The sequence below is a fragment of the Phaenicophaeus curvirostris genome, chromosome 15 (genome assembly GCF_032191515.1).
Source record: "Phaenicophaeus curvirostris isolate KB17595 chromosome 15, BPBGC_Pcur_1.0, whole genome shotgun sequence".
In the NCBI taxonomy this organism is placed as follows: domain Eukaryota; kingdom Metazoa; phylum Chordata; class Aves; order Cuculiformes; family Cuculidae; genus Phaenicophaeus; species Phaenicophaeus curvirostris.
The window spans coordinates 19,162,296-19,190,171 of NC_091406.1; the positions used below are offsets into that span (position 1 = coordinate 19,162,296).

At 50.2% G+C, this 27,876-nt stretch overlaps 3 protein-coding genes across 3 annotated transcripts in view; all 3 read right to left on the reverse strand.

Annotated features, from left to right (window-relative positions):
* The window catches only part of LOC138727276 (protocadherin beta-15-like), a 41,576-nt gene that overhangs the window by 7,775 nt on the left and 5,925 nt on the right, over positions 1 to 27,876 (reverse strand). The window lies entirely within an intron of this gene.
* LOC138727203 (protocadherin beta-15-like) lies at positions 13,876 to 16,317 on the reverse strand. The gene has a single exon (XM_069869493.1). It carries the CDS (start codon positions 16,315 to 16,317, stop codon positions 13,876 to 13,878), a length of 2,442 nt encoding a protein of 813 aa, XP_069725594.1.
* LOC138727204 (protocadherin beta-15-like) lies at positions 18,220 to 23,256 on the reverse strand. The gene is made up of 3 exons (XM_069869494.1): positions 23,136 to 23,256; positions 18,834 to 21,538; positions 18,220 to 18,339 (listed from the first exon to the last, which is right to left on the reverse strand). Exons 1-3 carry the CDS (start codon positions 23,254 to 23,256, stop codon positions 18,220 to 18,222), a joined length of 2,946 nt encoding a protein of 981 aa, XP_069725595.1.

Sequence of the window (27,876 nt, forward strand, 5' to 3'; positions counted from 1 at the left end):
TCTTTTGCCGTCAGCGCTCCCGTGTTTCGATTGAGGAGGAAAAGCCGCTCGTTCCCCTCGGACACAACGCGCGCCTTGCGAGCCGCCAGCTGGCTCGGAGAAAGCCCCAGGTCCTCTGCAATATTGCCCACAAACGACTCCCTCTCCATCTCCTCCGCCAGGGAATAGCGGAGGGGTTCGGCCCCGCTCTGACACACGCAAACGCACACAAGCAACAAGATCACTCGCCTCTGCCGCTCTCCGTTCCGTCTCCCACTCGCTCGCACTCGCCACAAAAGCCATTCCCCGTCCTCCGTCGTTCCCAGCATCGTCCAGCGGCGTCCGAGGCGGATTTGGTCAGCAATCCCGGGTTGAGGGGCCTGAAAGCCCCCGAGCTCCCCGACTCCGTGTGCCGCCGCCCTTCCCGAGCGGCTCCCGCGGCTCTTTCTCTCCGCCGCTGCCTGCAAAGCCGGGGCGGGCACAGGAACCCGCCGGTTCGCGGCCAACACCCCCACCCAGCGTCGCACGGGGGAATATTTCCTCTGCTGCTCAGCCGCGGCAGAGCCGCCAGCCCGGCCTTTGCTGCTGGAGGCTGCGCTCCCTGTGCCCACCGGAGCCAAAAGGCGCAGTGGGAACGCTCTCTCTTTGCTAGGAAGCAGCTCCCTCCCCGCAGACAGAGCGCCGCTCTGGGCAGCACTGCCCGGCTCGTAAACGCCAGCTCTTCATCCGCAGCTCGGGGTTTTCCTCTGGGTGGGCATTGCAAGATCCTCCACTTCCACAGGACGCTTTGAGGGCTTTTACCAACTCTTCTCCGCTTGTTCATCAGCACGGGACCCTTAGCGAGTGGGGCGGGTCCGAGAAGAACTTCTAGGGAATAGGGGAGGAAATCAAATAGGAGGAGGTCACAAATTCGACCCCCAGATACACAAACAGTAACGGTCAGAAGGAGAGGGAGAACAGATTGTCCTTAATCTGTTTGAGGGGATTCCAGGAATGTGAGAAGTTAATTATGTGATGATTAGAGGGAGAGTTCAAGAGTGGATCTGGGAGGAACTACCATGGGGAAAGCGAGGGGAGATGGGAGAGCAAAGGGTCCGTTATATCTTTGCCACTTGTTTGCCTATCGGGATGACTAAATCAGCCCCTGAGTATCCCCTCCACATATCACACCATAACCACAGAAGAAAGACTCGGAGGTGATCCTCAAAGCAGAAGTATTAGGAAGGTCTGTGAATAGAAAGCATTGTATGTTGTATTTGGATGGCTTATAAATGTAGTAACTATATGTTTTGTGTGTTGGAAATGGCCAGATGTATGATTTTGGAGTTCTTTGGGTCTGTACATTTTGGTGAGGGTTTTCCCAGCAGCAGGGCTGGAGTAACACACCATGTCCCTTACTAGAGGCACCACTGATAAAAGGCGAAGAATTTAAGGAGCTGGATCGAGTGATACCCCAGATGGTATCCCTCTGGAATGGACTACATGAGAATGAGAGGAGTGGGTCATAATTGGAGCTTCCTCTCAGCTGGTCTGAGATTCTGCACTGATGTTGACATCATACGAATACCGCAAAAACTTCTGCAAACAGAACTTCTGCAAAAACATCTGCAAAAACTTAATTCACAGCAACTTTGTGGAAACATCTATAAAGACTTTATCACTGAGCTGCGGACAGGGCATAGAGTCTCTCCCAAACCCTTAGAGGATATTAATATTGGTCTAGACTTAAGGTTATACTCCTGATTTAGAACTGTAACATTATAGGCACTACATTAACTGTTTAAGTACAGTCCTAAGTCCTACTATGTCTCCATCGGGGTGTGGTTTCACAGTTCTCTACACTCACAGTCTATGCGCAGGCAATGCCACTGTGTCAAAAATCAAGCAAGCAGAGAAGATCAGTTAAGCCAAACAGGGGACTCCTCGTGGACTTCAAGGGGAAGAATGTATTGTGTCAACCCTGGAAGCAAGGTCAAGCTTTCTAGAAAGACTGCAAAATCAGTGCCCTACTGTAGGACAGGACGTGCTGGAACTTGTCAGTCGGAGACCCTGGGAGGAGTGAGGTAAGGCTTTTGTTTAGAAAGAAATAGAGACTACTGGCTCCTTGCAGATGAGCATGGGTGTCTGTGGTTGCGAAACAGTGGCTTTGATGAGAGGAGCTGCTGCTGTTGCTAAAAGCAAGTAGATGCTTAAAAAAGGCTCATTTGTATTAACCAATCTGTGATTGCCTAGTTTAGTGTAAAAACCAATCAGTTTGAAATGTGCCTCTTGTAACTACTATAAGAATGTCCTTTAAACGCAATAAATTGGACACTTTGATTGTATCAGGCTATGTCCCGTCTCTTAATCATGGCAAATTGGTGACCCCGACGTGATACGGATGAGATTACCAAAGGGTCGGAGAACCACCTGGCTGAGTGGCATGCTGAGAGTCCCACGGAATATTGAATAAGTTGCTGAAACGAAGCAGGAACCGACCGGTCAAAAATCCCTCTGGAACATAGAGGTGAGCTGTGGGAAAAATGGGGAATCAGTTTTCTTCCCCTGAAAGAGATGTATATGAACTTATGAAAGCCCTTCTTCAAAAGCATGGGAAAAATATTTCTGGACATGATCTTAAAGTAATACTTAAATGGGTACAGGGAAAAATACCCACTGTAACCGCATCCACTATCTTTACGCGGAAATTCTGGGATGAAGTGGAGGTGAAACTGTGGGATGCTACGACAGAGAAAAAAAAAAGAGCGAAAAAGCTGGGGGCTCCCTGGCAGAAAGTTTTCGAAGTGTTAAAGGCGCATGTCGACTCAAAGAAGCAGAGCGATAATTTTGAGCCGAGTGCAGGATCGTCAACATCTGTACTAACCCCTCACCTCCCTAAACTGTCTGTGCTTGTCTCTGCACACCCCGATGGGGGTGCTGACGATCCCTTTGATCCAGGACCGGTGGATCCTGAAAAGGAACCAGACCTCTACCCCCCCGATCCACATGATGTGTGGATTAACATAAGGCGCCAAGCCTTAAAAGAAGGGGAATTAGAAATTGCAAAAACCATAGTGGCCCCTGTTATCTATCAAGTTCGGGGGGCTCAGTGGGAGGTTCTTTCTTTCCCAGTTGTTAAGGAATTGTGCCATACGGTAACCGAACATGAACTTTCTTCTCCGTATTTTGCGAGTTTATTATCTTCTGTTTTTGATACCCATGTCATGACTCCACATGATTTAAAATCTCTGGCACAATTGTTACTGACGCCTACACAATATTCTTTATGGGAAGCTCACGGGAGGAGGGGACTACAGGCACTTCTTTTGACTTATGAGGGTCACAGTAATGCTGATATAGCCGCGCTAACCATAGAACATCTCACAGGCACAGGCCAACATATTAACCCCGTGGATCAGGTTCGAATCCCACGGGAGGCCCTTGAGGCGACCCATGAAAAGGCTTAAAAGGCTTTTTTGAAAGTCTCTGATTTTCAAAAACCGCAAAAAGCATTTACTACTATTACCTAGGAACCCCGAGAGCCTTATATGCAATTTATAGACAGATTAAAACAGGCTTTGGAACGACAAGTAGATAACGTACAGGCCCAGGAAATTTTATTGTTGAAATTAGCCATTGAAAATGCTAATGTGGATTGTAAGAAACTGTTAAAATCTCTCCCGAACCCAAATCCTACATTAATTGAAATGGTAGAGGCTTGTAATAGAATTGGCACTATAGATCATAAATTTGAAACTATGGCTGCGGCTTTCGCAGCTGCGGCTTTCGCAGCCATGCGTGCCCCAACGAATCAAACAGGACTGGGGAATTGTTATGGTTGTGGTAAACCTGGTCATTTGAAAAGAAATTGTCTAAGTACTAACACTGGAACTCAATTCCAAACACCTGGAATTTGTCCCAAATGTCGGAGAGGGCGTCATTACGCTAATCAATGTCGCTCCAAGTATGATTTTCAGGGACAACCGATACAGGGAAACTGACCATGGAGCGCGGGGCAGCGACGCGTGCGGACACAAATACCGCAGCCAACTTTTCGAAACCTCCGGAGGGAAACAGCACCACCTCAAGTCTTTGCCCAGCAACAGCAGGTAGTGCCAGATTGGACCTGGCAACCTCACACACAGTAACATTATTAGATTCCTCGGTTCACTTACTATCGACAAATGTTTCGGGACCTTTACCCCCCAGGACACAGGCGCTATTGCTAGGAAGGTCATCTATTACCTTGTCGGGACTTTTTGTATTGCCTGGCGTCATTGACTCTGACAGCGTTAATGAAATTAAAATCATGGCATGGACCCCACTTCCTCCCTGTACGGTACCAAAAGGTAGCTGTATAGTGCAATTGGTGTTGATTCCCATGAGAACAGATCCCCCTGACTCTCGCCAACCCTATCAAAGGAAGGGAGGGTTTGGGTCTACAGGAGACCCACAAATTTTGTGGGTGCAGTCTATCTCTCAAAAATGACCCCTATGTCAATGTACCCTCATTCGTGGGAAACAACAAATAGTACTCAGTGGGATTATTGACACGGGAGCTAATGCTACTGTAATATCACAGGCCAAATGGCCACCACAATGGCCTTTAGCCAATGTTTCCCAAACATTAGCTGGAATTGGTGGGACTGGTAGCAGCCACCAGAGTCTAGAATTAATCCAAATTCAAGGTCCAGAGGGACACATAGCCTCCATTAAGACTTTTGTATTGCCAGTTCCCATGATTTTGTGGGGGCGTGATGTGTTGTCCCAGTGGGGAATGTCTATTCGGACCCATTTTTAGATGGGGCCATTGAAGTGTGTGACACCCTGAAAATAACTTGGAGAACTGATACCCCTGTTTGGGTTGATCAATGGCCCCTTCCACTGGAAAAGCCTTGCGCCCTTCAAGAATTAGTTGATGAACAATTGCTGAAAGGACATATTGTGCCTTCTACCAGTCCTTGGAATTCACCTATTTTTGTCATCAAAAAACAGTCTGGCAAATGGCGCTTGCTCCATGATCTTAGAAAAATTAATGACGCTATGGAAGACATGGGAGCCCTACAACCCGGCCTTCCGTTCCCTACTATGATACCTCGGGATTGGCATTTGACTGTTATCAATCTCAAAGATTGTTTTTTCAATATCCCCCTGCATCCAAATGATGCTCCTAAATTCGCTTTTTCCGTTCCTAGCGTTAACATGCAAGCTCCATTGCAAAGATATCAGTGGGTTGTGCTACCACAAGGTATGAAAAATAGTCCTACAATCTGTCAGTGGTATGTGGCTAAAGTGCTTAGCCCTGTCAGGGCCGCTGTGCCCAATGCTTTACTATATCATTATATGGATGATATTCTAGTGGCTGCACAACGCCACGAGGTCATGGAGGAAGCCGTAGCCCTTGTCATGACTGCCGTCGATTCGGCAGGCCTTTGTATTGCGCCGGAAAAAATTCAAAAAACACCACCATGGAAATACTTGGGCTGGCGTATAAGGGCTCAATCCGTAATTCTGCAACCTTTACAGATATGAACAGATGTAAAAAATTTACATGATGTACAGAAACTATTAGGCACAATCAATTGGGTCTGGCCGCTGTTGGGAATTTCTAACACGGATTTAGGCCCCTTGTTCAAACTGCTCAAGGGTGATACTGACTTGTGTTCCCACCACAGTCTTGGCCCTGAGGCCATTAACTCCTTACAGAAGGTTGCTACGGCAATCAGCTTTAAACAAGCACATCGGTGGGCTCCTGAGTTACCTTTTTACCTGATCATTTTAAATCCCGCTCGACAGCCTCATGCCCTGATATTTCAATGGGATTTTGAAAAATCAGACCCACTGTTAATTATTGAATGGATTTTTTTGCCAAATCAATCATCAAAAACTATTTTGACTCAGCATGAAATGTTTGCCTGTTTGATAATTAAGGCCAGGCAAAGTTTGCTAGCATTATCAGGAGTAGATTTTACTTGTATTTGCTTACCTGTAACAAATATGTATTTACAGCGGCTCTATCAACAATCAGATGCCTTTGTTATGGCACTAGCTGACTATGCACGTCAACTTACATCCCATCCACCTTCACCTAAGTTACTTAATGCAGACTTTCGTTTAATGCCTAAGCCGAAAAGGAGTGATCAGCCATTACAGGCCCTTACCGTATTTACAGATGGGTCTGGAAAAATGCATAAGTCAGTTATTCTACGGTGGGATGACCAACATGAACGATGGAACTCGGACATAGACACCGTTCTTGGATCCCCCCAAATAGTGGAACTGACTGCAGTAGTTTGAGTTTTCTGGAAGTGGACCACATCACTTAATCTTGTCACTGATTCTGCTTATGTTACAGGGATTGTAGAGAGAGCCAAAGCATCTTTATTGCGTGACCTCTCACATCCTAACTTATTTGCCTTGTTACAGGAGCTTATTTTTCTTTTGGACTCTCGCCCTCACCCCTATTTTGTTATGCATGTTAGGTCACACACTTCTCTACCTGGCTTTATTGCAGAAGTGAATCGATGGGCCAATTTATTGACATTACCAGTACAGGTATTGCCCGATCGCATAGCACAGGCTAGACTTAGCCATTCCTTTTTTCACCAGAATGCTGGAGGTCTCAAACGACAGTTTGGCCTCACCTCTCAGCAAGCATCTAATATCGTTGCTGTATGCCCTGACTGCCAAAGACATTCTTTTCCGTCGATAGCAGGAGGAGTTAATCCCAGAGGACTACAAAGTTTACAGCTATGGCAAACGGATGTAACTCACTTTCTGGAATTTGGCAAACTGAAATATATTCACTCTTCTATAGACACCTTTTCCGGCGCCTTATTTGCTTCTTGTCACACAGGAGAAAAAGCACGTGACGTCCGTAAATATTTGATGCATGCCTTTGCCACTTTGGGTATACCCTCTCAAATAAAAACGGATAATGGACTTAGTGCACTGTTAATTGCATCATCACCTGTTACAAAGATTGCTTGTTTTACCAGAATTGACCAATGCCAACTTTACGAGAGCGATGCAAGTAATAGTTTGGATGCCTATGCCTTCTGACTTTATATCAAAGGGCACTAGAATCACTCATCTGATTTGTTTTTCAGCAATTGTACCCCATGAAGAGACAGAGGCTGTGGTTCAACTGACCAGTCCATGATTCTATCAATGCAGAAACTACAAAAGTCTACCATAAGTGAAATATTTGTTAGACAATCGATATAAGCCTTACTAGATAAAGCATGTACATATCTTAAGTGTTGTATGTTCCCAGTACTGTATGTAGTTTAAATATCCCTAACATGGAAAAATTGTGGATCCAATAGTGATAACCAACATCGTATGAATGTATTCGGCTAGCTGAGAAATGAGTGGTCGTGTGCATATGTGTGTGTGTGTTTGAAGCGCTTCAGACGTTTGTAAGACTTAAAAATTGGTTTTGATTAACCTTGAAAATATATTTCTGGGACCTTTCAATCTCAAATGTCCACTAAGCCGGCAAACAGGTAGATTTACTTGGGGATCTTTGGAATGACAGGCTTCAGAAGGAAAAGTTTTAAAACACCTAGCAAAACATGCAGCTGTATGTGTGTGAGTGCCCCCCGCCCCTCTTCTCCTTCCTTTCTTTTTTTTTCTCTCAGCCTTGAAGAAGTCCAAAGGAGTTAACGGTGTTATCTCTCCAGGAAAATGTTGTGAGAACACTCTGCATTCCAATGTTACTCGTCAGAAACTGCTGGGTCTTAGTGCAGACAACCTTTAGGGATAATTGAGGCAATGATAGAGGAAAATTCAAAAGATTCATTACAAATTATTGAGTGGATATTTTACCACACTAACCTCCAAAACCATACTCACTAAATTTGAAATGATTACAACGATAATCACCGAGGGAAGAAAAAGAAGTGTTCAGTTATTAGGCCAAGGCTTGACAATCATTTATATCCCAATGACAAAAGAATGTGCTAAGTGGTGCATGGTAAATATTTTGAAGTTATAAGTAGATCTAATAGATTATTCAGAAAGTATTGATATCCATTTACCGAGTCATGTCATTATTGAACGTACCCATCAAGTAATAAAAACATTGTTAGCAAAACAGAAAAAGGGGGGAATCAGGAGAAACGCCAAGGAGCAATGGAGCAATATGTAATGATTTTTTTGCGATTAGCAGGAGATAATCAAATTGTGCCAAAGTTGAAGCATGTACAAACCATGTCATCAAAATTAGAGCAAACATAAGACAATGTGAAAGTGCTATTGAAAAACAGTTATTATGGGCAATGGACAGGTCTGTATAAGCTGCTAACATGGAGACGAGGTTAAGCTTGTATTTTAACAGATACAGGACCACTTTGGGCACCTGCGAGGTGGATCAAGCCCGCATTGCTGTGTGACAACTGTTGAGCCCCAGCCACGAAAGCAGTCGACAAGAATGAGGAGGACGTTAACATTACGGATGCTCTTAATCTTATGGGTGGTAGTTAAAGGATGTCCCTGGGTGATCGATTCTCCAAAGAATGGGTGGATAAGATTCTTGTTGTGCAACAGGAAGGGGGAGATGTAGGACAGGACGTGCTGGAACTTGTCAGTCAGAGACCCTGGGAGGAGTGAGATAAGGCTTTTGTTTAAAAAGAAATAGAGACTACTGGCTCCATGCGGATGAGCACAGGTGTCTGTGGTTGCGAAACAGTGGCCTTGATGAGAGGAGCTGCTGCTGTTGCTAAAAGCAAGTAGATGCTTAAAAAAGGCTCATTTGTATTAACCAATCTGTGATTGCCTAGTATAGTGTAAAAACCAATCAGTTTGAAACGTGCCTCTTGTAACTACTATAAGAATGTCCTTTAAACGCAATAAATTGGACACTTTGATTGTATCAGGCTATGTCCCGTCTCTTAATCGTGGCACCGTACACCTGCTGGTGTTGCAGAGCCATTTGGACAATGCCCTTCATAATATTCTTTGATGTCTGACCTGTCCTGAAGTGCCCAGGCAGTTGGACTAAGAAGATTCATGTAGAGTCCTCCCAACTAAAATAGTCCATTCCATTCCACCTCAACACGGTACTGCTGGCATATTTCCAAGGAAATCCCAAGGACACAGCTTCCACACAGCCATCTAAATGCCCAAGGAAAGTCTAGTGTGCTTTACTGTTTTCCCCTACAGAAGATGAGACATATGCTGGTCCAGCCGCTATCACAGGGGAGGGGCCCACAGACCTCACACAAGTCCTACCCACCACATTGCTTCCTGAAAAGCACCTCTGATGAGCACCTCAGGAAAGTCCGGTACTGTGTTGAGGCCCTCCAATACAGGAGACAACATTTCCCCTCTCACATGGTAAAAACCATAATAAATCATCTGGTTAGGAACTGCATCAGACACCTGGATGCTCGAGATCAAATGATCCCAGAAGCAGCTGAGTTAGACCAAGAGGTGCTGGTTCCTCGGGGTCTCAGTGAGACTGAGACAGACACAGCCACTGTCTCAGATGTCAAACACACCTTCTTCATTGTCGCTCATGCTATCAGAGATCTCCAGAGATAATGCTCTGTCCCTGTAGATGAGGAGAACCCTGGGCAGACACTTCAGGCAGGGCTCCAGCCATGCACAGCAGCCATGCAGACCCCCATCAAAGAAAAGAAAGATTGCCCCCGTTTCAGTCATTCAAGCCATTTTAAGACTTTCATGCAAGAAAGTGATTCTACTCCTCACTTTGGCTGTCACACTAAAAGAAGTTTGGAGGTAGAGCTCTTGTTCACATGTGGCTTTCTCTCTAGCAGCAAGTAGGTGCTGCCTGCAGGTTCCATGGTTCCAGTGAGCTGGCTGAGTTTCTCCTGCTGACCAGGGATTTTGTAGCACAACACAGCACAGCAAAGGCCTGTGCCTTTCCACATTAATTGGATGGTAGATCACTCAGTTCTACATGTACAATGGTCTTCTGCTCAGAATTACTTCATCAGACCAGGCTCAGGACTTATCTTTTTATGGGGTCCTTGCAGAAGGCACAGCTCCAGTCCTCTGCATTTCCTGACAGCAAAGCCTCTTCCTGGCTACAGTTTTCACCCACCAAATGCCCACCTCCTGATGACGCAAAAGGAAGATGTCTGTTGTCTTTGTGATATCCACACCTCAAAACATTTAGCATCAAAACATTTGGTGTTGAAAAAACAAACAGTTGATATCCACAAACCAGAGCTGTCAGAAGAGTTGGAAAGTTCACTCCTCAACCTTACTGATTTGCAGGGCCTTTGCACACCCAACACCACTGTTCGAGGAGGGACCAGGTCCCCTGACCTGGATCTAACTTAGCCCTGTTACAGCCAGAAACTCAGTGCTCGGATGAGCCACAGAGGCCTGACAACAAATCCCTGTTCCCACAACTTTCCTGAATGCTCTACCGAATGTGTCTCCAAACTGAAGAAATGCCCAGGCTCAACCTTATTTCAGCCAAGGGAGGAATAGAAGGAAAAAGGTTTTTGAAAAATAGAAAACAAAGACTGCTGTCTCCACACAAGGCATTCACGTGTTCTCTTTATTTCACTTTTACACACAAAGCCGTCCCAGATTACAACAGTACAGTTCATAACTGCAGCCCAACACTGTGGGAGGGTTTCCAAATACTCTCTGCCAGTCAAACATTTTCTTACTATACATGAGGTTACAGTCCTTCTTAAGAAGAATTGGCAAGACAATGCTCAAACACAGTTCACAAAGTAGAAAGGGCCAAATGGACAAAGCAAATGCTCTAACACGAACATAGAAAATCATAGTGGGACAGCTTTCCACTACCATCAAGAAGCCTCTCTACTCAGAACAACAATGACAAGACGAAACCCAATGGCCTGTTTCCAAGTTCATCTCCATGCTACCTTCAGACAAAGTCCTTTGAAGCAATTCCTGGTGCTTCCTCATTCTCCACACAAAGACAACAAACATGTTTTCACAACTCTACACTTACAGCCAATGAACAGGCTACGCCACTGTGCCAAAAGCCAAGCAAGAGGGGCAGAAATCCATCTGGGCCCTAGAGGGAACTTGTGGAGTTCAAGTGAAGAAATAAATTCTATCATCTCTGGAAGCAAGATCAGGCTTTGCAGGAAGATTGCAGACCTGTGGCTTGTGTATACAGGGAGAACACATCATAGGTCAAAGCTCAGTTAGAGGCAAAATTCACCAGTGCTGTGTCAGACACCAAGATAGACTTTTTCAATATGTTTATAGTAGAACGCGGTCTAAGAAAATTTGGACTGATGCTTGTTGAAGATGGTCACCTAACCCTGGGCTGCTCAGTCTACTGAGGTGGAGGACCATGAGGGTGGGAACAGTGACTTTTCCTTCATGGATGTTGAAATTGTCAGAGATCAGCTGTATCAGCTGAATATTCTCAGGTGCATTTAGCCTGATGGGGGCCCTCAAAAAGTAATGAAGGAGCTTGCAAATGTTACAGCAGGGCCCTTCTAGATCATCTACTGAAGCTGGCCAGAGGTATTCCAGCTGTCCAACAAGGACAATATTGTTTAACATTTTGTCAGCCCGGAAGTGCTCAGGCAGTTGGACTTAGATGATCCTTGTAGATCCCTTCCAACTAAAATATTCGATTCTAATCTATTCCATTCCATCCTCTTCCATCTCAACACCATTACTGCCGATATGTTTCCAAGGAAATCCCAATTTAATCCCTTTAAATGCTGAGAACGATGAGTAGAATCGCTCCAGGAAGGACTGCAGCCACGCAGATCTTGGTCATAGAAAAGAAAGAGTCCCACCTGCTTCAGTCATTCAAGCCCTTTTAGGACCTTCCTGCAAATAAACAATTCTATTCCTCATTTCTGTTGCAATAGTAAACGATGTTCACACACAGCCTTCTTGCTCTTAGGTGACTTTCTCACCACCAGCAGCAAGCTGGTGCTGCCAGCAGGCTCTGCAGTTACAGTGAGTTGAGTTAATCCTTCTGCAAAGGATTTTGCAACACCTGATGGGCTGTCAAGCATTGGCACAGGCTGCCCAGGGAAGTGGCTGAGGCAACGTCCCTGGACATGGCCCTGGGTGGATATAGGGACATACGTAGTGGCTAGGTGTTAGGTTAACGGTTAGGCTCGTGGTGCTCAAGGATCTTTTCCAACCTAAATGATTCTATGAATTTACACAGGTTAAATGGACAATAAATCACTTACTATTCACTGTACAATGGTCTTCACTACAGCAGCCTGCCCTCAGGACTAAACGGTTTTCTCAGACCCTTGGCAGAAGGGATGCCTGTAGTCCTCCAATTTCCCTCTTCCTGGTAGCAGTTTTCATCACCAAATACCCACATCCTGACACTTCCCCAAATTCTGCCCCAAAGGAACAACTATGCTCTTTTTGTGCCACCTATCTTCGGAAACTTCTACACCTTTAGTGCCACAAACAATTTGTCCTCCAACACCTCACCAGTGCCATCCCCAGACAGAGCAGTCAGGACAGTTGGGAATTTCACTCCTAAAGGTCATGGCTACGCGGAGGCCTTTGCACACTCAGGGATCCTGTTAGGGGAGAGACATGGCTCCTCTGGCTTGGATATAATGGAGCCCTCTCACAGCCAGAAGCTCAGTGCCCTGAAGACCCAAAGAGGCTTGACAACAAATCATTGTTCCACACAGGTTCCCTCAATGCTCTCTCAGGCATGTCTCCAAACAGAAGAAATGGACCCAATCAACCTTACATCAGCCAAGGGACAACAGGAGAAATCACTGCTCAGCCTTTGAAAAACATTCACAGAGCTTTCCCAGAAGGAACATCTCTACAAACACCCCAGTCTCCATACAGGCTTTCAGGTGTTCTCTTTATTTCACTTTTGCACACAACAATATCCTGGTTTACAATGGTACAGTTTATAACTGCAGCACAACACAGTGGGAAGGTTTCCAGTCATTCCCTGCCAGTTCAACTATCCATTATTATAAAGGAGTGACAGTCCTTCCTCAGAGGAATTGGAAAGACAGTGGTCAAACACAGTTCAGAGAGTAGGAGAAAGGGCAAAACCAAAAATACAAATGCTATAACAGGAACCCACAAAATCAGATCAGGTCTATTTTAAAGGACAGCAACGAAGCTGGTGAAAGGTCCAAAAGGAATGTCCTGTAGAAGCATATAAGGACTTTAGCTTTGCCATTCCGTTCCATACCAACAAGGCCATGCTACATATTTCCAAGGCAATCCCAAGGAGGCAGCCCACCCACATCCCCCATATGGGTCAAAGGAATATCTTGTACCCCTTACTGTTCTTCACTACACAAGATGAGACAGCATTACTTAGAGGCTCAACAGGTCAGTCTTGCCTGCTGAGCTGGAATGCTGTGCACCACAATGCGTACATGGGAGCGTCCTCCTGCTTCCCTGGGCAGCCTTTGTGCAGCATGTGCAGTCACACAATGGCTGGACAGAAAGACAGAGACACCAGAAGGCAAAACACATGGAGTACATGCATCTCAGAGACAGAGGCATTACCTTCTAACACAATACTCACAAATTTCTTGCATTTCTGACCCAGAATGAGGGCTAAACACATTTCAGCAAGGACCTTGCTACTGAATTAGAGCACAGAATAAGAGATCCATGACCCTGGCCTATAGCAAGTGATATAAGAATTACGGTGGTAGCAATGGAATGAAGCCCACTCTGAAAGCACTTGAGAAATGCCTGTAATAGAGCTGAAATATATTATCATCATACTTAAGGAGACTCTAGTTTCTTTTGGTCTTTTCTTCTAGTGTTTTGGAGGAAGAGACAACTTTTCTTCTAATATCGGCAACTTTAGAGGGGGAAAATGATGCCAAATGTAAAGTCAGATGAACTCTAGGGAAAACATTGCCACAGGTTATAGCCTGGAGCATTTCCTGTCACAAGGCCCAAGCCTCTGGCTGTGCTGACTGCGTCCTAGTTAAAGGAAAGACTATTGAACTCTTCCCCAGAGAGCATCCCTGTGTTCTCTGGTAGCACATCCTCAGCAGTGAGAGGGCCTTGGGGAAAAACCTGTTCCTCATCAGTGTCCCCACCCAGGGCACAGTGCTGTGGTGGCAGGCTGGGCAGGATGGGCTTCAGGAACTTGAACTCACTGTTGCCTGAACCTGTTGTGAGGCTGATCTCATAGCAATAGGGATGGGGCAGGGTCCCTGCAGAGGCTGCATCAGCCAGGCTACTCGGAAAGTTGCTGGCAGCATAAAGGACATGTCCATCCTTCAGCTCCTTTCTCTTGCACACCTTGCAAGTGATGAATGCTGCCATGGATGCGAGGAAGAGCAGTGAGACAAAGACCAGGGAAATGATTAAATAGGTTGTCAAGGAGTCACTGTCGTCCACTATGTCTGGGCTGCCGTGTGGTAGACGCACATCTGAGAAGTCATTGAGCAGAAGTGCACTCAGTGCTGCTGTGGCCGACAGCGGTGGTCGCCCATTGTCTCGCACCAGGATGATAAGCTTCTGCTTCACGGTGTCTCTCTCCGTCACTGGCCTCCTCAGATGCACTTCCCCACTTTGGGCACCCACCACAAACAGACCGGGGTCAGTGGCCTTCAGCAGGTGGTACGAGAGCCACGAGTTCTGCCCAGAGTCGGCATCAACAGCCACCACTTTGGTGACCAGGTACCCCGCCTCAGCCGACATGGGCACCAGCTCGCTGGATGCTGGGCTGCTGTCCTGGGCTGGATGCAGCACCAGTGGGGCATTGTCATTCTCATCCACCACAACAAGGTGGACAGTGACGTTGGCACTGAGGGGAGGAGATCCTGCATCAGAGGCAATCACCAGGACCTCAGTCTGCTTCAGCTGCTCATAGTCCAGAGGTCGCAGCACAAACACGTGCCCATTCTCAGAGTTCACAGAAATGCAGGAACAGGGAGGCTGCCCTGTGGGGTGAACTGGTGCCAGGGAATAGGTCACCTTGGCATTGGGGCCTATGTCAGCATCTGCGGCATACACGGTTCCAACCAGCATCGTCGGAATATTGTTCTCATGCACATACATGGTGTATGATGTCTGGTTGAAGACAGGTGCATTGTCGTTGACATCAGAGATGTCCACCGTGAAGGTCTGGGTGGTGGTGAGAGGAGGTGTCCCTGCGTCTGCTGCTGTGACAGTTACAATGTACTGTGCCATTTCCTCCCGGTCCAGTGTGGTCACAGTCACCAGCTCATAGTAATTCTTATAGGCTGGCCGCAGGGAGAATGACAACTGGTCCTCAAGGGCACAGGTGACCTTCCCGTTGGCTCCAGCATCACGGTCCCTGACAGTGAAGAAGGCAACCACTGTCCCAGGTAATGTGTTCTCGGGGAGGGGGCTGCTGAAGGAACTCACCACCAACTCTGGTGCGTTATCATTCACATCGAGCACTTCTACCAATACCTTGCAGATTGCAGAGAGGCCCCCACCATCCGTGGCTTGCACACTGAGCTCGTATGACTCTGCTGCCTCAAAATCAAGAGGCTTTGTGAGTTTAATTTCACCGCTCTTGGCATCAATCTCAAATGCTGATTCGCTCTGGTCCACCTCTTGCCTGAACTGGTAGGAGATCTCCCCATTAGAACCTGCATCCAGATCAGTTGCCATTACACTCAGAACTACAGAGCCCACTGGAGTATTTTCCAAAACCTGTCCCACATACAGCTCCTGTGTGAAGTTGGGAGCGTTGTCATTCACATCTAAAACAACAATGTAGATTTGAGTTGTTCCACTCCTCGGGGGAGAGCCTCCGTCAAATGCAGTGAGACTGAAATTCATCTCTGCCTGCTCTTCCCTGTCTAGAGGCTTTTCCAAAACCAGTTCCACATAGTTCTTGTCCTTTTTCCGACTCCCAAAGGAGATACTAAAGTACTCGTTCTCGGGAGAGATGCTGTAACCCTGGACACCGTTGCTACCTATATCAAGGTCTCGAGCCCCCATTAACGGGAAACGCAGTCCCGGGTTGCTGTTCTCCGCGATCCTAAGCGTGATCTGCTCGTCCGGGAAGCGGGGCGAGTGGTCGTTGACGTCCCGCACGGCCACCTCGATGCGGAAGAACTGCAGCGGGTCGGCCAGCAGCAGCTCCAAGGGCAGCGTGCAGGCGGGCGCCTGGGCGCACAGCTCCTCCCGGTCGAGCCTCTCGGCCACGACGAGGCGGCCGGTGGCGCGGTCCAAGCGCAAGCGCTGCCGGCCGTCCTCCGAGGCCAGGCGGGCGCGGCGAGCCGAGAGCTGCGCCGGGGCCAGCCCCGCGTCCTCGGCCACGTCGGCTACGAGCGAGCCGCTCGGCGCCTCCTCGGCTACGGAGTAGCGCAGGGGCTGGGAGCGAGCGTGCGGCAGCGAGAGGAGAGCAGAGAGACAAAGCACTTGCCTTGCGATCGCCATGGCGGGGCGGCGGGCGGGCTCCGGCGGGCGGCTCGGGCGCGCGGTCCTCGGCGGCGAGCGGCGCCCGGCAGCGGCGAGGGCGGCGGCGAGGGCGGCGGCGAGGGCGGGCGGGCTCCCTGGGGCCGAGTGCGGCTGGCGGCCCGGCAGCGGCTGGCCCGGGGCCCCGCTCGCCGCCGCTCGCCGCCGCCCGGCTGCGCTGCGCTGGGCAGGGCCGGGCCGGGCTCGGGCGCCTCCCCGCCCGCAGCCGCTCGGCGCCGCCTTGGCCGGGAGCTCCCCCCTGCGGGCCGCGGCGGGACTGCGCCTCCCGCCACCGCCACCGCCACCGCGCTTCCCTCTCGCCGAGACACACGCTCCGCGCTCCGCTCTCGCCGAGACACACGCTCCGCGCTCCGCTCTCGCCGAGACACACGCTCCGCGCTCCGCTCGCCGCACCCGGCGGCCTTGCAAGGGCTCCAGAGGGCTCTGTGCTCAGCGACCGGGCTGAGCTCCTGCCCCGGGGGGAGGAGGCGGCGCCGCAGGGCTGGGAGATAAAAGGCAGCGAAGCGCACAGGGAGGTCACCAATTCGAGCCCCGGATACACAAACGCTAACGGTCCGGAGCTAACGGAGACAGCAGCGAAGCCCAGGGATCTAAGGACACTCAGCGATGGGACATTAAAGGGACCATTCTAATAGACAATGGGAAGAGGTTCAGAGAAAATCTTTTTAAACTAGAAGGCGGCATAAACATTGCCTTGGATGAACAGAAAGGGTCTCATGGGAAAGGGGAATTTTTTTCTGAATTGCACCGGAATTGTTCCCCCCGATTCCAAACAGAGAGACCACTTTGAAGGCTTCATAAGCAGCATCTCTCGGACCTCAGCTTCCCACAGAATATCGCCCTCCACCCTTCTCTGCCTTCTGAGAATGTCCTGCTTCCAAGTCGCACTGATTTCCCCTGCATAAAAACTACTCCACAATGCACGGATTGATCTTCGAAATTCTGCTCTTTGCGCTCTTCCCTCTCGCGGAGAGTCGCGCTGCTCCTCTCGGGGCACCGAGACCTGTCCTCAGATCGCGATTTTTTCCCTGCATAAAATCCACTCCGAATGCTCCGTTTGATACCCGAAATCCTGCTAGGGGACTGACTAGTGATCTTCCACACACCACACACACCCGAGGGACTTCCAAGAGGGTTTTTATTGCGTTAATTGACATCAGGCATTTGATTGTTTAAATGTGCTAGGACAGGAAATATCACATACACTTCACAGCTCATTATCGATTAATGAAGGCAAAAGAAAACAGAAAGATACTCAACGCCCCGTCTTCTACAGTGCCTCAGGCCGAGTGTAAAAGCTTGTTTCACTGTAAAACTATAAACAGCACTTTTAGTTCCCTTCGACTTTATACTCAACAATCCGCAAATGTTACCTTGCACTTTACATTATAAAAGAAAACGAATACATTTCTTAAAACCCAAGCTTTATCGTTTGAGGAACCTGTGAACTACCGGTTAAAAGTGCGAAGACTGCCAGCGTCACTCGTTGAAATCGGTTTTAACGGAGTACAGAGAATGGAGACATGATTAGAGTCTCCAAAGAAAAATAAACTCAAAAAAGATTATGTAATAAAAAAACTATCTTGATGATGAGCTTCCAGGTTTCAGTATTTCCCTTAATATTTAGAAGCAGTAACGCTCTCACAGTCATGCACGGAGTCTCAGAGCTATCAACATGCAACACAGTCCTCGTCCTCCATCCATGTCACAGTTACAGAACACTTATATGAAGGAAACAGTGCTGAAGAGGAGAATGGGTTTGCTCTCTCACAGAGAAACCTTGCTCTTCCCTGTCCTTTTTTCGGTGTTTTCCCTGGGAGGACGCTGGCCAGGGACGACAGACACGCTCGCCTTTCCCCTCGTTTACTGAGTGGGGAGCCAAGGGTTTGCATCAGAATTGCCACGGAGCTCCTTCCCCCTGTTTGCAGTGCAAGCTGCTTCCGCACGTCTGCGAGCCGTGTCTGCGGAGATGGGAGCTCTGTCCTGCAAGAACGGAGAGCACAGGTTGTCATTTGGGCGTGAAGTAAATCAGGCATCAGCGAGGGACTGAGATGACCCGTCGGACACTGCTGTACGGAGAATGTTACTGTTCTCTTTCCAGAGACAGAGGAGGGTGAACCAGGAGGTGGGGACGTTAGTCTCCTCTCTTCCTTAACCTCGATGGTTTTGAGAACCTGGTCGAGGTGCAGCTGCCCTCCTCCTTTGCGCTGATACACTTGATCTAAGGGAAACCCTCAGAGCTGGATGCCCAAGACCCCCATAAGTCAGTACTTGGGGAGCAGCTGAGCCTTAACAGATCCTCCTGGGACGCCCCCACCAGCGGCTCTCAGACCCTCTCCGCCCTCTCCTCCCGACCCTGGGACACCTCCACCCACAGAGCCACAACAACGAGACTCCCCACGTGAGCGACACCCCGAGCCCCCCGCGCTGCTCCCTCCCCGCTCCCCGCCTCGCCCCGGCCCAGGCAGGTCCCTCACCTCTGCAGCCCGGTCGCCGTCGTCGCCGAGGTTGGCCGCCTCCGTGGAGCAGAGCGAGCTCCGCTGCTCGGCCGGGCCGGGGGGCAGCCCGGCGGGGAAGCAGGGCAGGAGGGGCCCGAGGAAGCGCAAGTCGCCGTCGAGGCTGCCGGCGGCGAAGCAGACGTCGTAGACGGAGCTGCGGGGCAGGGAGCCCGCGCTGCTCGGCGGGGCGGACTGCGGGAAGGCGGGCAAGCTCTCGGCCGCGCTGCGCCGGGCCCGCCGCACCTTGGCCGCCACGGCGGCCCCCGCCGTGGCCAGGAAGAGGGCGGACACGCAGGCCAGGCAGACGGTGAGGGAGAGGGTGAGCGGCCCCTCGGGCTCGGCGGCCGGCGCCTCCTCGGCGCCCCGCAGATGGGCGTCGGAGAAGCCGCCGACCAGGGCGATGCCGAGGGTGGCGGTGGCGGAGCGCGGCGGCCGCCCGCGGTCTCGCACCAGCACGACGAGCCTGTGCCGGGGCGCGTCCCGCTCCGCCACGGCCCGCGCCGTGCGCACCTCGCCGCTGTGCGGCCCCACGCGGAACAGCCCCGGCTCCGTCGCCTTCCACAGCTCGTACGACAGCCACGCGTTCTGCCCCGCGTCCGCGTCCACCGCCACCACCTTGGCCACCAGGTACCCCGCCTCGGCCGAGCGCGGCACCAGCTCGCCCGCCGCCGCGCCGCTGCTCTCGGCGGGCGGGTGCAGCACCACGGGCGCGTTGTCGTTCTCGTCGCGCACCACCACGCGCAGCACCGCCTGGGCGCTCAGCGGCGGCGAGCCGCCGTCGGCAGCGCGCACCGCCACCTCCAAGGCGCGCACCTGCTCGTAGTCCAGCGGCCGCAGCAGGAAAACGGCGCCGCTCTCGGCGTTCACCGACACCGCGGGCTGCTCCGCGCCCTCCTGCCGCACCAGCGCGTATCTCACGCGCCCGTTCGCTCCCGCGTCGGCGTCCGTGGCGCTCACGCTGCCGATGCGGACCATGGGGCCCTCGTTCTCCGACACCGACGCCGTGTAAACCGCCTGCGTGAACTCGGGCGCGTTGTCGTTCACGTCCGACACCTGCACCCGCAGGCTCGCCCGGGAGCTCAGCCGCCTCCTGCCCCGGTCCGCGGCTCTCACCGTCACGTTATACTCTGCCGCCCTCTCCCTGTCCAGCGCCGCCGTCGTCCTCAGCTCGTAGTACTCATCCCCGCCGCCCGTCAGCATGAAGGGCGAGTCCCCGTCGATGGAGCACTCCGTCCTGCCGTTGTCGCCGGAGTCGCGGTCCCGCACGCTCAACAGGGCCACCACGGTGCGGGGCGGCGCGTCCTCGGGAATGGAGACCGACTGGGAGGTGAGCGTTATCTCCGGGGCGTTGTCGTTCACGTCCAGCACCTCCACCCGCACTTTGCAATGCGCAGACAGGCTCCCGCCGTCGGTGGCTCTCACCGCCAACTCGTGGCGTTCCGCTTCCTCGAAGTCGACGTTTCCCGCCACCCGGATCTCCCCGGTGTCAGGGTTCAGCTGGAAGAGCTGCCGGGACCCCTCTGATGTTTCGGTGAAGCTGTATCGCACTTTCCCGTTGGACCCTTCGTCGGGATCCGCGGCCGCGACTCTGAGCACCAGCTGCCCCGGGGGGCTGTTCTCGGCCAGTTGCACCTCGTAGACCTCCCGACTGAAGACCGGGGTGTTGTCATTAGCATCCACCACGATAATCCGCACCTGAGCAGTTCCCGACCTCGGTGGGGAGCCACCATCTGTGGCGATGAGGAGTAGACTCAGCTGCGGCTGCTCTTCCCGGTCCAGGTGCCGTTCTAAGACCAGTTCCAGGTATCTAACTTCATCATTCCCTGTTCCGAAATCGAGGGAGAAATGCGAATTTGTCCCGAGACTGTAGTTCTGCAATCCGTTGCTGCCCACGTCCCTGTCCCTGGCACTTTGCAGAGGGAAACGGGACCCAGGAGATGTCGTTTCCAGAATCTCTAAAACCACCTCCTTCTCCGGGAAGACGGGAGAGTTGTCGTTCACGTCAAGAACCTCCAACTCCCCTCGGATCAGCTCCAAGGGATTTTCAAAGACTATCTTAAAGAAGACGGTGCAGGTGTCTCTCCTCGGACACATCTCCTCTCGGTCCAGAGACTCCTTTGCCGTCAGCGCTCCCGTGTTTCGATTGAGGTGGAAAAGCCGCTCGTTCCCCTCGGACACAACGCGCGCCTTGCGAGCCGCCAGCTGGCTCGGAGAAAGCCCCAGGTCCTCTGCAATATTGCCCACAAACGACTCCCTCTCCATCTCCTCCGCCAGGGAATAGCGGAGGGGTTCGGCCCCGCTCTGACACACGCAAACGCACACAAGCAACAAGATCACTCGCCTCTGCTGCTCTCCGCTCCGTCTCCCACTCGCTCGCACTCGCCACAAAAGCCATTCCCCGTCCTCCGTCGTTCCCAGCATCGTCCAGCCGCGTCCGAGGCGGATTTGGTCAGCAATCCCGGGCTGAGGGGCCTGAAAGCCCCCGAGCTCCCCGACTCCGTGTGCCGCCGCCCTTCCCGAGCGGCTCCCGCGGCTCTTTCTCTCCGCCGGTGCCTGCAAAGCCGGGGCGGGCACAGGAACCCGCCGGTTCGCGGCCAACACCCCCACCCAGCGTCGCACGGGGGAATATTTCCTCTGCTGCTCAGCCGCGGCAGAGCCGCCAGCCCGGCCTTTGCTGCTGGAGGCTGCGCTCCCCGTGCCCACCGGAGCCAAAAGGCGCAGTGGGAACGCTCTCTCTTTGCTAGGAAGCAGCTCCCTCCCCGCAGACAGAGCGCGGCTCTGGGCAGCACTGCCCGGCTCCTAAACGCCAGCTCCTCATCCGCAGCTCGGGGTTTTCCTCTGAGTGGGCAGTGCAAGATCCTCCACTTCCACGGGACACATTGAGGGCTTGTTCCTCCTCTTCTAAGCTTGTTCATCAGCACAGGACCCTTAGCGAGTGGGGCGGGTCCGAGAAGAACCTCTATAGGATGTGAGAGCTGGTGCCAGAGGGGAAAGTTTCTATAAGGAAATGCTTCCCCATCACCTTCGCTCACCACCAGCCCAGAATGACACTGCTGCTCTAGGACACAACATCCTCATTCTGTTTTCTTCGCATTGTGGATCACACCTCGCCCAAAGGACACAAAACTGCTTCTATAGGAGAACAAGCTCGAACTCCATCACCTGGGTAACGATTCATGAACACAGAGACTTAGCATAAAATGCAAGGAATCAAAGAGGAGAGGTCACAAATTAAACGCCCAGATACTCAAACGCTAACGATCAGGAGCTAACGGAGGAAACAGCAAAGGCTAAATATCGAAGAACACTGAGTGATGGTCCATTAAAGGCACCATTCAAGACAATCTCAAGAGGTACAACCAGCAATTTGTAAATGAGAAAGGGAAGGAGAAGAGATTATACTTGATCATCACAAAGGATCTCACAGAAAAATGCAGATGGATTATGACCTGTTTTAGGGGGATTGAAGGAATGTGTAAAGTTCACTATGTGATCATTAGAGGCAGGATCAAACTCGGTAAAAGGGAGAGTTCAAGATTGCACCTGGGAGGCACTAACATGGGGAAACCGAGGGGATATGGGAGAGTGAGGGGTCCATTAGGTCTCACCACCCATTTGCCGATCAGGATGACCAAACTGGCTCCTGAGTATCCCCCGCCCCCGCATATCACATATAGCAGAGTTACACCATAAGCACAGAACAAAGTCTGGGACGCCATCCTTAATGCAGAAGTACTAAGATTTGTGAATAGAAAACAACATATGTTGTATTTTGATGGAATATAAATGTAGAAACTATACGTTTTGTGTGTTGGAAGTGGCCTGAGCTATGATTCTGCAGTTCTTTGAGTCCATACATGAGAGAGTCTGCAGAAGCTCCACTCGCAGGAACTTTGTGGAAACATCTATAAAGACTTTATCACTGAACTCTGGACAGGTCGTAGAGCCTCTCACAAACCTCTAGAGGATATTAATATTGGTCTAGACTTGAGCTCATACTCTTGACATAGAATTGTAGCATTATAGGTAATAAGCTGTTTAAGTGCAGTCCTGAGTCCTACTCTGTCTCCATTGGGATGTGACAACCATGAAAGTGGTTTCACTGTTCTCTACACTCACAGTCTATGCTGCTGTGTCATAACTCAAGCAAGCAGAGAAGACCAGCTGAGCCCAACAGGGAACTCCTGATAGACTTCAAAGAGAAAAAAGTATCATGTCATCTCTGGAAGCTAGTCAGCTCCATCAACTTCCACAGCTCATACAACAGACAAGTGTTCTGACCTGCATCCACCGTCACCACCTTGGCCACCAGCGAGCCGGGCTCCCATGATGGTGATGCTAGATCCATGCCTGACACCGCCAAGCCTGTGCCCACCGATGGCGGGTGCAGCACCTGTGGCATGTTGTAATTTTCATACACAATCTCCAGCTGCACCCACACATTGGACTCCCACACCGTCTCCAGCTCCAATCCTCACCACACTGCATCAACTCTCAGATGATCTCTCCAGCTGTAACAGGAGACTATCCCACAGCACTCATTCAGGGTAGTCTCTCACACAAGTCCTACCCACCCACACATCCTACTCTGACGAGCACCTCGGGAAGCTCAGCAGTGTGTTGTTTCCTGTATTGGAGGGCCTCAACATTCCCCCTCTCACATGGTAATAAACATAATAAACCATCTGGTTAGGAACTGCATCAGACACCTGGACCCTCCAGATGAAATGATCCCAGAAGCAGCTGACTTAGACCAAGAAGTGCTGGTTCCTCGGGGTCTCAGTGAGACTGAGAGAGACAGATGTCATTCACTCCTCATTCATTGTTGCTCATGCTATTGGAGATCTGCATAGATACCACTCTGTCCCTGTAGATGAGGAAAACTCTGGGCAGTTACTTCAGACAGGGCTCCAGCCATACACAGCAGCCATGCAGACCCCCATCAAAGAAAAGATAGATTGCCCCCGTTTCAGTCATTCAAGCCATTTTAAGACTTTCATGCAGGAAAGTGATTCTACTCCTCACTTCGGCTGTCATGCTAAAAGAAGTTTGGAGGTAGACCTCTTGTTCAAATGTGGCCTTCTCTTCAGCAGCAAGTGGGTGCTGCCTGCAGGTTCCATGGTTCCAGTGAGCTGGCTGAGTTTCTCCTGCTGACCAGGGATTTTCTAGCACAACACAGCACAGCAAAGGTCTGTGCCTTTCCACATTAATTGGATTGTGGATCACTCAGTTCTCCATGTACAATGGTCTTCTGCTCAGAATCAATACACCAGCCCTGGCTCAGGACCTATATTTTTATGGGGGCCTTGCAGAAGGCACAGATCCAGTCCTCTGCACTTCCTGACAGCAAAGCCTCCTCCTGACTGCAGTTTTCACCCACCAAATGCCCACCTCCTGGTGACCCCCAAGCACCTCCTGAAAGGAAAATGTCTGTTGTCTTTGTGAAATCAATGGCTGAAAATATTTAGAATCAAAACACTTTGTGCTGAAAAAACAAACAGTTGTCATCCACAGCCAGAGCTGTCAGAAGAGTTGGAAATTTCACTCCTCAACCTTACTGATTTGCGGGGCCTTTGCACACCCAAGGCCACTCTTTGAGGAGCAACCAGGTTCCCCTGACCTGGATCTAACTAGGCCCCATCAGAAGCTCAGTGCTCAGAAGAGCCACAGAGGCCTGACAGCAAATCCCTGTTCCCCAACATTTTCCTGAATTATCTACTGGCTGTGTCTCCAAACTGAAGAAATGCCCCTGCTAAACCTTAATTCAGCCAAGGGTAACAGGAGAAAAAAGGTCCCAGCCTTTTGAAAAATATTCACAGACCTTTCCAAGAATGAACACTCCACAAATACTGCTGTCTCCACACGCGGCATTCATGTGTTCTGTTTATTTCACTTTTACACACAAAGCTGTTCCAGATTACAAGAGTACAGTTCAAAACTGCAGCACAACACTGTGGGAGTGTTCCCAAATATTCTCTGCCACTCAAACATTCCCTTATTATAGATGGGGGGACAGTCCTTCTTAAGAGGAATTGGCAAGACAATGCTCAAACACAGTCCACAAATTAGAAGGAGAAACAGTAAAAAGGAGAAAGCAATTGCTGCACCAAAAGACAATGAATGTGTTTTCACAACTCTACACTTACAGTCTATGAACAGGCAATGCCACTGTGCCAAAAGCCAAGCAAGAGGAGCAGAAGTCCATCTGGACTACAGGGAACTCCTTAAAGAGCTCAAGTCGGGAAATAAATGCTATCTTCTCTAGAAGCAAGATCAGGCTTTGCAGGAAGATTGCAGACCTGTGGCTTGTGTATGCAGGGAGAACACACCATAGACCAAAGCTCAGTTAGAGGCAAAATTCACCAGTGCTGTGTCAGTCACCGAGAAAGACTTTTTCAATTTGTTTATAGCAGAAGGAGTTCTAAAGAAAAGAATGGATTGATACTTGTTGAAGACAGTCACCTGACCTTAGGCTGCCCAGTCCACTGTGTTGGAGGACCATGAGGGTGGGAACAGCGACTTTTCCTTCATGGACGCTGAAATTGTCAGAGAACAGCTGTATCCGCTGAATATTCACAAGTCCATTTGGCCTGATGGGGGCCCTCACAGAGTACTGAAGGAGCTTGCGGATGTTACAGTAGGACCCCTCTAGATCATCTACTGAAGATTTTAAGGGATTTGATAGGTCCCTGCTGACTGGAAGCTGGCCAGAGCTATTCCACCTGTCCAACAAGGACTGAGTACTATTGAAAGTCATTTAACGAATAATGCACTTGTCAGGCACAATCAACTTGTTCACCAGGGCAAAGTCTCTTTAAATCAATTCAATGTCCTTCTACATCACCTGGCTCGTGCATCTGGGATGGTCAGTGGATTTTGTATTTTTGGATTGTATTAACATTTGTTATACTGTTCCAGCAATCTTCTTGAAATTGTGTCCAACTATGACATGAACTGCCTGAATTGCAGGGCTCCGCTTACGAGGAGCGGCTGAGAGAGCTGGAGTTGTTTAGCCTGGAGAAGAGGAGGCTGAGGGGAGACTTCATTGCTCTCAAACTACCTGAAAGGAGGTGGTAGAGAGGAGGGTGCTGGCCTCTTCTCCCAAGTGACAGGGGACAGGACAAGAGGGAATGGCCTCAAGCTCCACCAGCGGAGGTTTAGGCTGGACATTAGGAAAAAATTCTTCACAGAAAGGGTCATTGGGCACTGGAACAGGCTGCCCAGGGAGGTGGTTGAGTCACCTTCCCTGGAGGGGTTTAATGCACGGGTGGACAAGGTGCTAAGGGACATGGTTCAGTGTTTGATAGGAATGGTTGGACTCGATGATCCAGTGGGTCTCTTCCAGCCTGGTTATTCTATGATTCTATGATTCAAAGCTGTGTAGTTACTTGGGCTACATCTACCTGGTGACTGCTCAGCAGTGGTGTTCTCAGGGTTCAATTCTAGGGCCAGTTTGGTTAAATATATTTCATAATGACAGACAAAAGGGCAAACCACATCCTGGGAAGCATAAACACAGAATAACCAGCCAGTCAAGAGAGTCTCCAGCTCAATTCAGTCTTGGTGCAGCCTCACCTTGAGTCCTGTGTGCAGTTCTGGGCCCCACCATTTATGAAGGATGTTAAGTTACTGGAATGCTTCCAGAGGGCAGCTACAAGGCTGGTGATGGGTCTGCAAGGAATGTTCTGTGAGGAGCACCTAAGGACTGAGGGTCTGCCTAGTTTGGAGAAAAGGAGTCTGAGAGAAGGAGGGGGTGATCTCTTCCCTCTCACATCAAACAACAGGACATGGGGGAATGTTTCAAAGCTGCCTCAGGGGAGGTTCAAGCAGTTGGTCTAAGAGGATATTGGCAGGTCCCCTCCAACTAAAACATTCTATTCGGTCCCATCCCATTCCACCATCATTAATGATGGCATATTTCCAAGGAAATTCCAAGGATACAACTCTCTTACGAGACCAAGGAAGACCTCGTGCCAAATACAGCCCTCCCCCAGAGAAGATGAGACTTCTGTACACAAAGGCTCTAAGTGTCTATCTTGCGAGCTGAGCTGCAATGCTGTGCACCACAATGCCTGGAAATGATCAGCCCCCTGCTTCCTGGGCAGCCTTTGTGCAGTGTATACAGTCACACAAGGGCTGTACAGACAGACAGAGTGACCAGAATGCAAAACACACACAACCCACATATCTCAGACAGAGACATCCTGAACCCAGAGAAGAAACAGCTCTATGCACGAACCATGTTGTAACACAGTACTCACAACTCCCTTGATTTCATAGAATCATAGAATACTTTGGGTTGGAAGGGACCTTAAAGATCATCTAGTTCCAACTTCCCTACCATGGGCAGGGACATGTCCCAGTAGATCACGCTGCCCAAGGCCCCATTCAACCTGTTCAAAGCACATCCAGGGATGGGGGAGCCACAATTTCCCTGGGCAACCTGTTGCTGTGCCTCATCACTCTCATAGTGAAGAAATTTCCTGACCAGAATGACCACTACATGCATTTCAGTGAGGATTTAATTTGTCAGCCCGACCTTCCCATTGTATTACAACACAGAATAAGAGGCCCACAACTTTGAACAACAGCAAGTGACACAAGAACTAGGCTGGGAGCACTGGAAGTAAATATATTTTTGGAGGAGTCACACATGGGTATAAAACCTCTGAAACATTATTAAGTGACTGAGGGTGCCTTTTGTTTCGATTGTTGTTTTGAGGAGGAGAAAATATTTTTTCTGAGATAGAATTTGAGGAGAACCAATGAAGGCAGTTTCCAATGCAGATGAACTGTGCAGGAAAAATAGCCAGAGATCCCATCCTGTCAATAAGCCTGAAGCTTTTGGCTGTGCGGATTCCATCCTAGTTAAAGGAAAGACTATTGAAGTCTTCCCCAGAGAGCATCCCTGTGTTCTCTGGTAGCACATCCTCAGCAGTGAGAGGGCCTTGGGGAAAATCCTGTTCACCATCAGCGTCTCCGCCCAGGGCACAGTGCCGTGGTGGCAGGTGCACAGCAGCCA

What these genes read in the sequence shown, in the direction of transcription:
- LOC138727203 (XM_069869493.1), bottom strand. Translation starts at nt 16,317, where the DNA reads ATGGCGATCGCAAGGCAAGTGCTTTGTCTCTCTGCTCTCCTCTCGCTG.
- LOC138727204 (XM_069869494.1), bottom strand. Translation starts at nt 23,256, where the DNA reads ATGCCACAGGTGCTGCACCCGCCATCGGTGGGCACAGGCTTGGCGGTG. An exon ending in GGTGGTGACGGTGGATGCAG is followed by an intron (nt 21,539 to 23,135) that starts GTCAGAACACTT and finishes CGGGGAGCGCAG; the next exon opens with CCTCCAGCAGCAAAGGCCGG. An exon ending in ACGGCGACCGGGCTGCAGAG is followed by an intron (nt 18,340 to 18,833) that starts GTGAGGGACCTG and finishes CCGTTCTTGCAG; the next exon opens with GACAGAGCTCCCATCTCCGC.